The following is a 15,419-nucleotide window of genomic DNA, read 5'->3' as shown; positions in this document are numbered from 1 at the left end:
TGGTTAAAAAAAGGAATCGTATTCAAATTATTCAAAGATCTACTATATTAAAAATCTTATTTTAACTGTCTGCGTATTTTTGTCATGAACAGAAGCTATCCCCAGATACTACCCAGCACTTTCATTTGGTTGAAGTTACAGCAGGTATCTAGAGGTGACAGTGGCTCAGACCAACCTAACTCTCTTAATAGTACAAGGCAGGATTTTATGGATGAGCACAAAGAATTAACAGCTTCACATGGATGGAATCCACATCCTATGTGCATCAGAATGCATTTTTGTAAACCACTCCTACAGAACACTGTCAATACATGGAACACAGTGTAGTTTATTTTCACCAATGTAAAATTTACATTTAGAAACAAGACATCTTCTTTTGTCTCCAATTAAACAAAACAGTTCTTTCCTTGCACTGTGGGACATGCACTGGGAAACACTACATATGACAAGCTTCTTTTGTCCTGTAAGAAGAATTGTAGCATCCAAAAATATTGTGGTACTTGTCACGTAGGAGTTCCAGATAGTATAAATGAATGTCCCCTAATACCAATGCTTCAAGAGGTATACAGAAAAACTGGCAAGTAAAAAACAAAACAAAACAGTAGATTAAGATGAATATGACATGTCCCTAATTTGGCAATCAAATGCAGCTCCTGTATTTCAGAATGCTTGAAAAGGTTTCACTTGCACTGAATGCCTGCAGCACTGGTTTCCATCTTGTCCCTAAGGGGAATCCTAATGTGACTGAACCAAACTTGGCAGATCTGAGATAAATAATCACCTTGATGAGGAATGCACTCCGTGTCTTCTACTTGCTACTAATAAAATGCAGAACAGCTCTGCTATTGCCTTTTTCTAGCTAAGTAATTTCTGAAGCAGCCACCAGCTGCAGACAGTGCAAGTATCTTGGTTTTATAAAATTCTTTACCTTGACTGTAAATCACATACAAGCAAGATATTACAGAAATAAAAATATAATGGGAATATCTTGTTTTTCTACCTATAGCTCATTTTGCTGAAGTTTTAATTACACTTGAAGAAAGCAAATTTACTTCAACAGCCAAATTGATAGTCATTAGCAAAGAGAGGTTAAATACCTTTTAGAATGAAAAGTGTTAGCCATTCATCAAAGTATAAGACAAAAAGCTTTAATGGAGAGGTTCCTTTAAAATATAAACCCCAGGACAAAACTACGAGGAGAGATAACATGCTACCTTCCAAATCCTTTTGCTGGGTGAAGAGAACAATCTAGAACACTGTCAGTATTGGCAACATCGAAGCAATACCTTTTTTTCAGGCTTTTATTTTCTTGCAGTGAGGTATGCATTACAAAATTACTCAAAAAAATTTTTTTTTGAAGCAGTTATATTTAGCAGGTTGGGTTTGGCACACAAATAGCTGGAAGCTGTTAGCATATATCATATGGGAATTCCACACTTCCATTACATTTAAGTGGTGTTATGGTTACTTTTTATTCTAAGAATAACAATGTAAAGTCAATGCAGATATTACAGAACATGGAAGAACTGTAGCTATAGTCAGAGCTGAATGGAAGGCATAAGCCTGGCTTGCAAGATGCCCATTATTACTGGAAGGCAAGTAAGTTTCAGTTTTCCTTTCAGAACTACAGATTTTGTAGAGCTAACAATTCATAAAAAAAAAAAAGTAACCCTGCAATGGCATTTTCTACAAACATACTTTTAAAAAGGTCATGCTGTAACTTCCTCTTGCAACATTCAAAATGCAAGTGATCAGAAGCTGATCCTTTTAACTTGCTGAAAAAAAATAATCTTCCCAATTAAATAATCTCATGTTCTATGGGCTACCAAGTCTGCCTACAGTGGATAAATTGGAAGGATGACATAGAAAAAAAATTACGACAAGATATCAGAGTCTTCTTTACAGCTGCTGCTTATCCCTGACTAACAGGAAAGTATAGTCTACTAAGTTGATCATGCCATTGTCTTTTAAAGATTCTTATGCAAGTGTGGTAGCAAACCACTGGAAAACATGCAGGAGTCAAGCACCACAGCATTAAAATAGATTTTAATTTCTATCAAATTCTCTAATTTAGAGAATAAATAATAAGTAGATAGCTAAAAGCTTACCTACATCTAATGAACAAAAAAGTTTTATCTGTCACATTATGATTTTTAAAGTTACCCAATAATCTTTAATACTGTGAAATGAGACTGATATTTCTCATCAATACATACATTTCTATACAAGTACAAAGTATTATTATGATGTTCCAAATTGATTCACCTTCCAGTGACATGTCATGTTAGAACGTAATCTGAACTTAATGCAAATAATTCCCACCTTCTGATGAGCATTCATTAATCAAAGGCAAATTTGAACGTGAGGAGCTTAAATTTGGTAGTAATATCCTTTAACAGTAGTTTTTCATTAGGGGAGCTTGACACCATCACCTCTCAGCTTCCTTTTCTCCAAACTAAATTAAGTCCAAAATCCTTAGCCACTCCTCACAGGACGTTCTTTTCAGCCCTTTCACCAGCTTTATCACCCTCTGGACACGTTCAAGGACTTTCACATCCTTCTGAAATAGTGGAGCCCAGGACTGTACACGGTAGTCAAGGTGAAGCCATACTACCAGTTACTACACAGTTCACTGACAGAAGAAAAATTAAATTGCTTTAATGCAGCTTAATTTTATTTAATGCTTCCTATTGTGGCATTTACTTTAGTAGAAACTGGACATTTAACTCTGCATTACTTGTATACTGTGCTTGAATGGTTTTGGACTACTGTGCTTGAGCAGCTCTGTACTTCTGAGGAAAGCACTCAAATCAACAGTATGGGTTCAAAATTGAATGTTAAGATTCCACTTACAATTTAGAAGTCTTTAAGGTATGAATGGCACACCTTTTAAAAGAGAATAGCATAAGTAATTAGTAATTTCCATGTTAAATTTTTTAAATCTAGAGTAATTCACATAGGATGTGGGTTGCTGGTTTGGTTTTTTGGTGGTCGAGAGTGAGGGGGAGCACTATTATAACAAATCTGTGATATTTGGAGAAGTCACAACACAAAAACTAGCTGGTTGCTAGGCAAATCATAGTAATTTAAAATTTAAAACTAATATACGGAGAAAAAAATCAGAGAACATATAAATAAGCAAAATGTGGGTATTATCAGAATTGCAAAATAATGAAAGCTGGCCAATTCTAGAATGTAGGAATTTGTTTAAAACATCCTGCAGTCACATGTGAGTGAATTTCTACACCCACATCCCTGGCGTAGTGCATCTGTGTATTGGCACCACTGCAGTGCCTACCTCCTCTTCCCAGAAGATTTTTAGAAAAGCAATGCCAATTGGTGTTACACTGTAATTAAAGATGCATCATCTTGATTTCACTGCTTTTGAAGATTTTTAACTGCTCCTTTTAGTCTCTTCTGACAGACCAGCTCCAGCAGCAGCAGCAGCAGGGTCAGAAATCTGTATCAGGGTAACAAACACCCTCGTGGCAGCCATCACCTCTACCCCAGGGACAGGTGCTTGTAGCAGTGTACTCAGCCAATACACAGTGCAACCCCCTGCCCCAGAGGTTGTGCATACAGTGGGAGTAGCACGGGCAGCAAAGCAGGAAATGAGCTCTATAGATCAAAAAAAACCTGCTGCTAAAACAGAACTCACTTAGGCCCCTTCACAGTTTTGGAAGCTCTCACCTCTCTCATCCTGCTGTGAAATAGTAGAGTGACTGTACTTGTGTGCATACCAAGAGTTACACTGAGAGCTCTTGAGAAGAAAAATCTACACTCCAAAAATTTTCTCCTTAAAATGAGTAAATATTCTGTCCACCAAAAACTATCAGCTGAGAATCATGGTTTTCATATCACACTTAAATCCTACTTTTGTCTGGCTTTCTAAGAAAAAAGCATCTTGCAAAGAAGCAACAGCTAGTCTCAAAAAGCCACCTGATGCTACTGAGAACTCCTGAACATGTGGAGACCTTTCAAACTCATGTAGCATCAGGCCAGAATGTATAGCTGGCCACACAAGTGCAGGGACAGACTGCTTAAAAAAAAAAAAAGTTGATTTAAAATATCTGAAACCATTACTGTATAATGGCTTCCCAAAATCAAGTTTAGTACTCATAATAAAAAAGGGTTTATACAACAAATAAATAAATCACCAGAAAGCACCTGAAAAACACTGGAGGCCTTAAGCTGGCTTTTGCTGCTTGATCAAAGTTTAAGCTACAGAAGATCAGTAATCAAATTCCAGCTGCAGGTGTTTCATCCCAAGAGGTGTACAACTTTTCTAAAGCACTCAATTAGCACATCAGATAGGAAAGTAAATATATATCAGAAGGAAAATAAGCTGTTTTAAATAATAAGGGAACATCAAGGGTTGTTTTCATTTTAATAACTGTGAACTTAAAAACACAGGAAAAAATAAAGTTTACATAAGCAGATAAACTCCAGGCACACTAGAAAACTGTCTGTTCCTCAGATAGCATCTCTACTAAAAATCACAGGAAGATAGGATGTTTCCCTACCACCCTTAATTTGATCTTTTCTGACTTAGAAATATTTACTTGGTAACAACTTGCCTCAGCCTCTTTTCAGGAGAGGCTTTAAAATTCTTACTTTGTGGCAAAAGACACCGCATTAAAAATGTAAATGAAGTATATTCAGAAGGGTAGATGTGGTAACTAGTGTCCTTTCAGTGACTTTACAGTGACTCATTCTAGACTTTCAAAAAACACATCACTAACATCACACACCACTATTGATAAGAGTAAAAAAAGGGTTTCCTGTAATTTGAAAAGATGGAAACAATTTCTTTACTGAACAGTCAGTACTTGGAAAAGTTATTAAACAGAGGTCATAGAAAGGCTTCATTCTAAAGAAATAGTGCTAAAAGTTTAAGCTGTGGGGAGATTACTAGCACAATCATGGATTTCCTTTACAGTTGTTCTCAAAGCTGCTTTGACCGGGTTAGAGATAGGGTAAATGTGACAAAATTCTCTGAATCTGCCAGGAAACACAGCAGGAAGAAGAGATGTTGCTGTCTGTCCAGATCAACCTAACAAAAAGAAGAATTAATTCTTACGGGTATTTTTTACTTTAAGATTACTCAGATGTAAAACTAGTTTTTCATATTACAAGTATGCTCTGTACGGCCCAGCTCAACCCAGCCATGGATAATTTTAAGAAAATACTACATGTCCCAGCCTGCATAGAAATGGAGGGAAGGAAATTAAGCTGCCAAGCAGAGGCTACAGCCACCCCACTCTGCTTCCTCAACCTGCCTACACTTCCACTGGTCTACTGCTCCTCACCCTCGGCAGCTGAGTGACTGCAGCTTGTAACTGATGCAACCTTGCCTGAATTTTTATATTCTTTCAATTACTGAAGGGAAAAACTTAAAAAACCAAAACAACATCAGTAGACCAACGGGACAGCCCATATGCAACCAGAAGGAACACTTGCTAATTATTAGGCCAGAAATATATCCTTGCTGCAGTTTGATGCTCCCAGTTCAGCTGAAAACAAGAAACACTATCTTCCTGAGGAAGCAAACCTGAAGTTTTGGCTCTTTTAATTTTAGGAAAGGATGAAACAAGAGATTGTGCAACTGCATGCAACCTGACCAGGACAAGCTATTTAGTTGTAGGGTGTAAATCTCTAATCTTTGTGAGAAAGTAAAAGCTGCACCTTGAATATTGTGTGCAGTTTTGGGACCCTCACACAAGATAAACACTGAGGTGCTGGAGCATGTCCATAGGAGGGCGAGAGAGCTGGTTTGGAGTCTAAGGCCTACAAGCAGCAGCTGAGGGAGCTGGGGGTTATATATGGTGGTGTGGATCAGTCTCTTCTCCCAGTAGCAAGTGAAATGACATAAGGAAATGGCCTCAAGTTGCCTCAGGTGAGGCTTAGATGGAATATCAGGAAAAATTTCTCTATGGAAAAGGCTGTTGAACATTGGAACAGGCTGTCCAAAGAAGTGGTTGAGTCACCATCCCTGGAGGCATTAAAAGACATGTAGATGTGTCACTTAGGATTATGGTTTGGTGGTGGACTTTACAATGCTGGGTGAACAGCTGGACTCTATGATCTTAAAGGTCTTTTCCAACCTAAATGATTGCATGATTCTATGTAAGCGTCTCCCCAGTGTGGCAATACAAAAAATAGCAGCCCAATCATCCAAAAATCCATCCTTCATCGTTTAATAAATTGCTCAAATGTCCTGTTCAAAGTCCAGAAACCTGCTAAATATGTCCAAGTCACTTTAGGGAAGGGTTGCCATCCAGAGAGACCGGAACAAGCTTTAGGAGTCAGCTCATGGGAACCTCATGAGGTTCAACATGGCTCAGTGGAAGGTGCGACACCTGGGTCAGGGCAAACCCCAGTATCAATAGAGGCTGGGAGATGAAGGAATCAAGAGCAGCCTCACCAAGATGGACTTGGGGGTGCTGGTGGCAGAGAGACTGGACATGAATTAGTAATGTGCACTTGGAGCCCAGAAAACCAAATGTGTCCTGGGCTGCATCAAAAGCAGTGTGGCCAGCAGCTCGAGGGAGGGGATTCTGCCCCTCTGCTCCACACTTGTGAGACCCCATCTGGGGGCTGTGGGGTCCCCAGCACCAGAACAACATAGACTGCTATTGTGAGTCCAGAGGAGGCCATGACGGTGATCAGAGGGCTGGAGCACTTCTGGGAAGACAGGCTGAGAGGTGGGGCTGCTCAGCCAACAGAAGACAAAGCTCCAGGGAGACCTTAGAGCCCTCTCCTAAGGCAGCTACCAGAGAGCTGGAGAGGGAGTTTTGACAAGGGCACGTAGTCACAGGGCAACAGGGAATGGCTTTAAACTGATAAAGGGTAGATTGAGAGTAGAAGAAAGGAAGAGAGTGGAAGAGTAGGAAGAAATTCTTTAGTGTGAAGATGGTGAAGCAACCTAGTCTAGGGAAAGCTGTCCTGCCCATGGCAAGGAGATTGGAAAAAGGTCTTCAAGATTCCTTGCAATCCAAGCCATTCTGTGATTCTATGTTTACCTCCCAAACATAAGCTGAACTAGCAAGTGAGAGAAAAATTACATGACAGAGGAGTAAACAAATGCTGACAAAGTAAACCTTTGTTTCCACATAACAGGGTTATAACGTCAGGGTTTTTCTTTGTCACTTCTGGGGCATTTCATTGCATTTCAATATACTTACACAAAAGTTTAAAAGCTCAGCATCATTAACTGAATGCTCAAACAAGACAAGGTGACATTTAGAATATATTAAGAAATAACTTCTTAACAACATAATAAGCTGACAACTTCTTGCAGAATTACATCTGTTATTGAATGATAGTTCACTCTCCATCCCTGTCATTATTACTAACCAAAACTAAGAGTGACCCAGAAACTGTGATTTAAATCTAGCATGTGTGTGTGTGATGTCAGATCAGTTCTTATGTGGGAGTAGTGATACTCTGCATTACAAATTTAACATCACTGTCTTGCACCTACACCTACATAAACTTTTAAAATAAAAACTTGCAATTTAGGTTAATCGTTGCTATGGCTCATGAGGACCTGGCAATGAATCCCTTGAGCTTCTTAGAAAAGCACCACCCCCCTCAAAAAAAAAAGGGAAGGTTATGTGGTAGGTTAACTTCCTCCCTTCATTTTTATCAGCTTTGAAACAGCAGGACAAGCAGACCTATTTGTGATGCACTGTGCCTCTGTACTTTAACCCTGGTGCCTATGCTCCAAGACTGGCTAAATACATTTCTGGTATTAAATATTGCATTTCAAGTCATTAAGGCAAGTTCTGATTAAAAGGGCCTCTGTCCCCCACATCAGGTGACAGCAATTACAGCTGTCACCTGATTACAGGCTGAACAGAAGAGAGTGGGAGGCAGCTCTATCTCCAGGGAGGAAGAAGTTATCTAGACTTTCAACCTCCTTTCAAATTTGCTTTTGTTTAAGCCCTATTATCAATTGCATGTTTTATGGTTGAAAAGCTTTGGGAATTTAGGATTTCCAACTCCATTATTACATTTCTTTTGGTGCAGGTGTTTCAAAGGCTTTTGAGCATGACTACCCAAAAAGGAAGTTTTGATCATAAGTTTCGTATTTGCTGGCAAAACACACTGTTGAAAAATATCTGCTTAGATTTTAAAAAAGACACATCTATCACAGTTCAATAAAAGCAGTTCAAGTAATGTCTACAGTGTCAAAAATAAATAAATCAACATTAGCAGAACTTAATTCTGCTAAATTGTTTGTTTTAAATACTGTAAAGTTCACACCTGAAATCTGTATTTCACAATTGAAGAAATTATCTTTCCTGCTAGAATAAGTTTGAGATGTTCACCAAAAACCTAAACAGTGCAAACTCATCAAATGAACGTGAACCTCAGCCACAAAATTACTTCATACTCCACACTGTATACAAAGAAAGCACAGCCACTCTCACTTTTGTGAAGAAAATGAAGAATTTTACTAAGATCAGACTCAAGAAATCATTAGCAGGTGATAATCTGAGAACACCATAAAAACTGGTACTTGAAATGCACTTTGGAAGGAAACAAAAATCTTAGAATAAAAACATAACTAAAAATTGCATTGTGCAAAGCAGTACTTGTGAAAAGGAAGGAGAGATAATGTGGATAAACAACTGAACCTGAGAGAGTGCAATATTATGACAAAACAGGAACAGTGTGATCTTTGGATGTATTAGCTGGAGTTATAAAATAGATTACATCCCTGCAGTTCTTTCTGTCTCACGACAAGGTATCATAAAAATCCACATGCAATTCTGGGATCCTTAGGTTAAGTAGAAATATGGAAAGGGAATAGGAGAGAGCAATCAAATGATGGAGCATGGATGGTTTCATCAGTTAAACAACAGAAAACCAAGTCAGATATATTTACACTAAAAAATAAACACAATTTGAATTGCATAACAGCTATCAAAAAATTCCCAACTGATCATATGAGGATTCACCACTTCATAAGATACTGACTACATTTTGAGAGATGTGAATCTATCAAATAATGGAAGCAGGATGGCATTTGCAGTCTGTGCTACAGTAAAAATAATGTAAAATGAGTACTCACTTCTCACCTACTAAATCACATTGTTTGAAGTAACCTTTAAACTTCCCCTCTCTTTTTTAAAATGTCAGTTTGAGCAGAAGATTGACTTTAACTCAGCTACTCTTGTTATCTTACTAGATGATAAATGATTCCTATGCAATGCTTACCATACTTACCTAGGTATTTCTAATGTACAGATCACAGCATTATCTAAGCAGTATATGATTTAAAGAAATGATTGCTTTAACTTTCAATGAGTTTAGTGCCTGCTGCACTAGAGGAAATGTAACAAAAATTCTTCATGCAAGCTCAATGAAATTTGTACATTCCATATACGAAGAGATGAAAAAGATACAAGTTGTTGAGAAATCATAGGGAAAAGGTGGCTTTGAAACAATATAGTAAAATCATCACCTCAAAGGAAAGATTTCAGAGAGAAGAACACAATAGCAACACCAGGTTTAAAAAAAAAGTAAACCAGAGAGTAACTAGATTGTAACTTAGTAAAAATAACCAAGAAAAACTTTGCATCAGAATTCAGACAGGACAACAGGATATGATTATAGAAAGGTCAGACTACAGTAAGACATCATGATTTCCCAAAGCCAAGAGAATATAAAGCACAGCAGTCTCTGGTTTTCTCATCAAGGGAGCAGCAAGTTCATGGGACGGTGAAAGCTTCAAAAGGAACTGAAAGTGTAAGGAACAACACAGAGGCCAAAGGATGCATCTTGAGATCCTACAGTGACGTGGTAGCAGTAAATATTTCTGGTTTCAAGATTTACATGAAGGGAGTAAGAGTTTTACAATAAATCCTTCAATACTGATCATAGCAGAAGAGTAAGAACAGAAAAAAAAATGGCTGCTGGAACCAAAATTGTATGCATCTTTTTTTGGACACAGGATGTTTTCAATCTCATCTATTAATTGGTAAGAAGTACCAATTAAGAGAAAAAAAAAAAAAAACAGAAGTTAGAGTTAAAAAGAGGGTTGCCTTTAACACAGTATTTATACAGAAGAATTGTTAAAAGCTTACAAGTATGTGCCCAAGTTAGATTTGAGGCTTTGCTTGTATTGGAAATCAGCAATACAGCATTATCCCACTTGGCAAAGCAGTGTCTTGTATTCACAGCAGGCTAATGAAGAAACACAGTAGAAGAAGAAAAAAACTCACAAAGTAGAAAATCTAATCAGTATCAAGTTTCACATTTAATGCCATCACTTGTTACCTGGATTTCTAGTTCAGCAATATGCTGCTGGAGTTCTGCCACAGCTGCAATGCGGTCTGCCTCACGGAGCCGGACTGCCATCACTTCTTCTTTGCTCTGAAAGAAATCAGAAATGGGAGCTAACTAGTACCAGCTTTGGCTGATTAAAGACTGCACTGCTTTTACTCAAAATCCTGAGAAAACTTCATACACTGCTCTGCAAACTACCACTATTCTAAAGAACTCAAATTTAATTTTAACCCGTAGGAGGAGTATGTAATAATCTAATATAAACTCTAAAGTATATTAATCAAAAAAAAAAATCTCTGCAGATTTGAAAACTTGCTGTTATCAGTTTCAAGGTCCAGAAAACAACTGTCTTGTTTTCCATAAATATTACACTGTAAATTAAGAAAAAGAATCAACATTATAAAAGAAACGAGCTCATGCTTTAATTTTGGACTTATTATATATAGAGAAACATCAAAGCTACACAAGAGTTACTTATTTCATCATTTCCTTTGTCATAAAAAAAAAAATTAAATAGAAAAGCAAATGTATTCTCAACCCTATTTAGTCCAGCTATCTTAGTCACAGTATATGGCAAAGACATTTTAGAATAAAATACTAATGCACGTAACATACAATTGGCCTCCCACTGTAAGTTTAACCTACTAGTCTGTCTATAAATGATAGGTAATTTGAGTTTGAAAAAGAGAGGAAAAAAATGTCCAGTTTCATGAGGCAAGTCCTCAAGACTTCAGAGCATAAAACAACATTATATTATCAGCAGCCTGGTACAACCACAGAGAGAAAGTAATGTTAGATAATTAGTGAGCAATACTATCAGCTGAAGAGCAAACAGCTCTGGGAAGAGACAGATTAGGCTCAGGTACACCTACTTTTATAGCAGACTGGTGTAACTAAACTGTATCAACTGCAAATCAGTTCCAGTACTTCGGTTATTTTAATGTGCTTCAAACAAACAGTAATCAATCACCCTTCATTAGACAGTACAGCTGAAATAAAATCAAACATATCAAAGCTTATCCATAGTAGCTACTTCTGAACATGCTATTTGTTTGGTTTTGGTTCCTTTTTAAAATATTCCTGTAATGAGGTATATAATCTACAGGACCCAATTAACTGCATTTGTAATCAGTGGAGCCCATTTCAGAGAAATCTATCATGTTCTAGACAAAGTTTAGCCATTCTTGCTAAATTCTCTTACACGATTGCTCAAATGAAGCCAAACCGACAAGTCCACAGGATTGCATGTATTTAACTGAAAGCTGAAGGAAAGACTGGCTTGGTTTGACTTTGGTATCAGAGATGAGCCAATAGTGCTGCTCTAGATGGCACTGATGCTTTATCTCTGAAACAGAGTGTGTTCTCAATAATTACCACAGAAGTTGATATGGTAGGAAAGACAAGATTGTGTGTGTGGGGGGGCACAAATCTTAAATTGTAAATTCTTTAGCACAACTGATTAGAAAGATCAGTGGTGAGTTTCAAGAAAAAATTTGAAATTGAGTCCTTGCTGTAGAAGCAGTAGTCAGATAAAAAGGGAAAAACATAACAATACACATCTGTGGCAAAAACAGTTGCCATAGAGCTGGTATGAGATGCAACTGGCTACAAAAAATTTAATTTCTGCTTACGCATTTCAAGATAGCTTTTAAAAGAAAATTACAAACTCCCAAAACAACATACCAGTTTATTTGGAGTTGAAAATCCAAATTTATACTTTTTGAGACAGTAGAAATATTGCTACATAGCCAAGACAAAAATAAAACTAGAGCATGAATTCAAACAACTTGAAAAAGGAGAAGAAAAAAAAATAATCCAACATCAGTTAATAGAAATCAGGAATAACTGTTGTTCTTTTTTATATATAATCAAATACTACTTGTAAAACATCTTACAGTGTAAATTTTAACCTTTTTTTCTACTAGCTGCAAAACAAGTTTCAGGATCTAATGTTAGTGTATGTCAGTGAAGATACTTCATTGGCTATTCCCCACAGCTACTTTCAGAATTTCACAGAATCTCTAAAGGCTATGACTGGTGCTCTGTCTATTACTGTCACACTTTTCTCTAGCCCATGCTAGAACATTGTTCTAGAAATGTATTATCCCATTGAGAATATTTATTTGTACTAACTCATTAATCAGATTAAAGACATATTGCTTTTTACATAGTCAACATAAAACCAGAATATTGACTACACAGTCTCAATCCTCGATCTCTTAAGGATTAATGAGCACCCTCAATATCAAAAACTAATCAAACCAAGTAAGTTATGGGTTATATGAAAAAGGCATCACCAAGATTATGATTATTTTAAAAAAATCAATAAAATTAATCTCAGCATTAAAAAAATACTATTCAGGAAACCAGAGGTTATGGCAAACAAGAAAATTAGTAGAAGACATTTCTTCTAGTTAAGACTCAATGTCTTTTTTCCTAAAAGCTTGTGAAGGAGTTTGAGGAGTCAGCAGAAGTTATTTCTTTGCTGCACTGTACATTCAAGTCCCACTTAGAAACAAATGGAACCAGCAAGACAGTAAGAAAAATGAAAACCTGAAAGAGTCTCTTGCTGAGGAGTGTCTTTTTCTATTACACACAGACACTTTTCTGAGTAGAACCACGCTCTAAAGTAAATATTTATCTTTGTGGAACCACAAAGAAGCAGCTCTGTCAAAACCTCAAGTGGTTTTTGTGAGATAGTAAATTCAAAATGATATTGTCAAAATCAGTAAAAAGAATTTTGGTTTTATGATTTATGCTTCTCAGTTAAGACAAGATTTTATCCAATAATGGCAGACAAGACTAAAATGTACATATATTAGCACACAAATATTATTTTCAGGTGTCGTTTACCTTGCATTCAATCTCTGCTTGTCTACGTTTTGCTTCATTCAGCTGAGCCAGGAGTCCTTTGTTCTGTGCAGAAAGATACTGCACCTTCTCCTGTAGGTTGGTAACCTCTTGCTCTGCCCTTCGTAAGTGATTACTATTGATCTGATTCTGAAATTTATGACCAGAAAAAGAAAGCAAAATACATGTTAAGGAAAGAATATTAATCTAACTCTCTGAAGTCTGACAAAACAGACTTAGAGATGATTTAACATAAAAAAACTTTTGATGAAAAAGTGTTCAGAGTTTTCCAAGTGCAATCAGAAGAGACTGCATAATATTTTGTTTATCAACAGGATATTCAAATTGTTCTTAAACAGATGACTCACTGTAAGAACATTATTGCAAAGCTCCACCACACTCCAGTAGATCTCTTTTTCCCAATTTGTTGCCTAGGTAAGGCAGATTTTGTGAACTACACTATGCATCCAGGAAAGACCAGGTATGTCAGAAATGCTGACATTGCACATTTCCCTGTCCAGTGAATTCCTGAAAGCAGCATGGCACCTTAGTTGAGATCAGTGCACAGGTACAACTCACTGCATTTGTACCTGAAGCTGTGCACACCATACCACGAGAATGGCATGTTTCTCAGATGACAGCTGAGCAGCATAAGCACGTACAAAGCCTGTGTGTAACACTGAAGTGAGAAGCACCTAAATACATGTGAGCCAAACAGCAGGATCTCTCCGCCCCCTACTGACCAAAACAAGATTTGTAAGGCAAGAGGAAACTTGTTCAGTTGGTGTAGACGAAGTGGTGCCTCTGTCAGAAAGAAGCCTTCATATGCCTTGCAGTTGGTTCATCTGTCTTCAATAGCACATCCTTACATGCTCTCCTGGTTTCTGGAATTGCTGAACCTTTTCAAGTAAAGCTGTTGTTTGTTTAATTTTGTGGATGCATAGATCTCTTTCAAAAAGTAACATTTAGCAGGTTTTCATGGGAAGATTTCTTAGAAGCCTCACACAAATCCTTCTCAATCATCAGCACGTTGTGCTTATTAACTTGAGTGAAAGCTTACTAATACAATATGCATCACCACTTTAGTGCATTTTCATTTCAGGTGCTTAGCAAGTTATTCCCTAGTTATACAAAAAGAATGATTGTCTTTTCTGCACAACCCTCAGCAGACATAACCCATGCTTTTCTATTTTGTCGCATTAAAGACAAACCTTGTGCTAAAAAACCCTGACCAAACACAGCTGCTTTGCTGAGTCCACAGCTTAGTAACCAGATTCATGACCTCAGCAGAAAATCAATCACAAACATCATCAAAAGAAAGCACACACGGCCACCTAAACATTACTATTATCAGAACTGCCAATCAGATTTGTGAAACTTAAAACACCTTAAACATACTTTTGTTGTGTTACACCTGTTAAGATTTAATGACTTAAGACACATTCAGTGTTTACAATTAACCCAAATCAGAAATTCAAGCAGCATAGTCCTGGAAAAGATTAAAGAAGAGACATGAAAGTTGCACTGCATGCACAGATTCTCCCATCCCCATCTAACAGAAGCAAAAACATCACACATTTTGGAACTGAAGTCCTGCCTGTAGATAGTGAAGATCATCTACCATGTAACACCAAACTGCCAGCATCCAGCTCAATCCACACCTCTAGTGTTCAATGACATACCTGTGTCTCCACCTCCATCATTCTTTGTTTGGTCTCTTTCAGCTCAGCCTGAGTTTCTGCTTCTCTCAACCGCACTGTCATCAGCTCATCCTGTAGCTCATTCAGTGCATTTTTTTTGGGAGGATCTTTCCATCTTCCAGTGGTACGAGCTAGGTGACGCTAGAAAAACAGCATGGTTTTGTTGGCAATGCCTGATCATTCCTGGTGTTTCCTTACTTCATCTAAGGTCTCAGTTATATGAGGACAAATAGCTAGAGTTCCCCTGCTGATCCTAAAAGCTAGAAACTCATGGAAATTTACTGGTTTTAAGAACAGATAATTAAAAACTGAACACATTCATTCCCAACTACATTAAGTCAGTGAATTGCAAGTATATCCTGAGACTTTTGTCTATTTCTAGCCCTTTTTAACATGCAGCAAAGTAGGAGTACTGATCAGGTATTTTCCTCCTACCATTACAGTTAGCTGGCAGCACAGGCCCTCTGCCATCTATAACAACTAGGCATCAATTTCTAACATACTTTTGAAGTTAAGTTTTTGTGACAGCTGAATTTAAGGATTTTTCACCTCAGCAGTTTGATCCATAATAAT

At 37.3% G+C, this 15,419-nt stretch overlaps 1 protein-coding gene and 1 long non-coding RNA gene across 18 annotated transcripts in view; one reads left to right on the top strand and one right to left on the bottom strand.

Annotated features, from left to right (window-relative positions):
- EVI5 (ecotropic viral integration site 5) overlaps window positions 1-15,419 on the bottom strand; it is a 74,362-nt gene that overhangs the window by 18,024 nt on the left and 40,919 nt on the right. For all 11 annotated transcript variants that reach the window (XM_064428218.1, XM_064428223.1, XM_064428225.1 and 8 more), the window contains 3 exons: window positions 14,829-14,987; window positions 13,150-13,296; window positions 10,288-10,383 (listed from right to left, as the gene is read on the bottom strand). In XM_064428218.1, coding sequence (XP_064284288.1) covers window positions 10,288-10,383; window positions 13,150-13,296; window positions 14,829-14,987 — 402 coding nt within the window. The remainder of the gene's footprint in view (window positions 1-10,287; window positions 10,384-13,149; window positions 13,297-14,828; window positions 14,988-15,419) is intronic.
- The window catches only part of LOC135305086 (uncharacterized), a 70,838-nt gene that overhangs the window by 38,807 nt on the left and 16,612 nt on the right, over window positions 1-15,419 (top strand). The window lies entirely within an intron of this gene.

This window comes from Passer domesticus, chromosome 7 (genome assembly GCF_036417665.1).
Source record: "Passer domesticus isolate bPasDom1 chromosome 7, bPasDom1.hap1, whole genome shotgun sequence".
Taxonomy (NCBI): domain Eukaryota; kingdom Metazoa; phylum Chordata; class Aves; order Passeriformes; family Passeridae; genus Passer; species Passer domesticus.
Note: the sequence above shows the minus strand (reverse complement) of the source record. Positions and strands in the feature narration are given on the sequence as shown.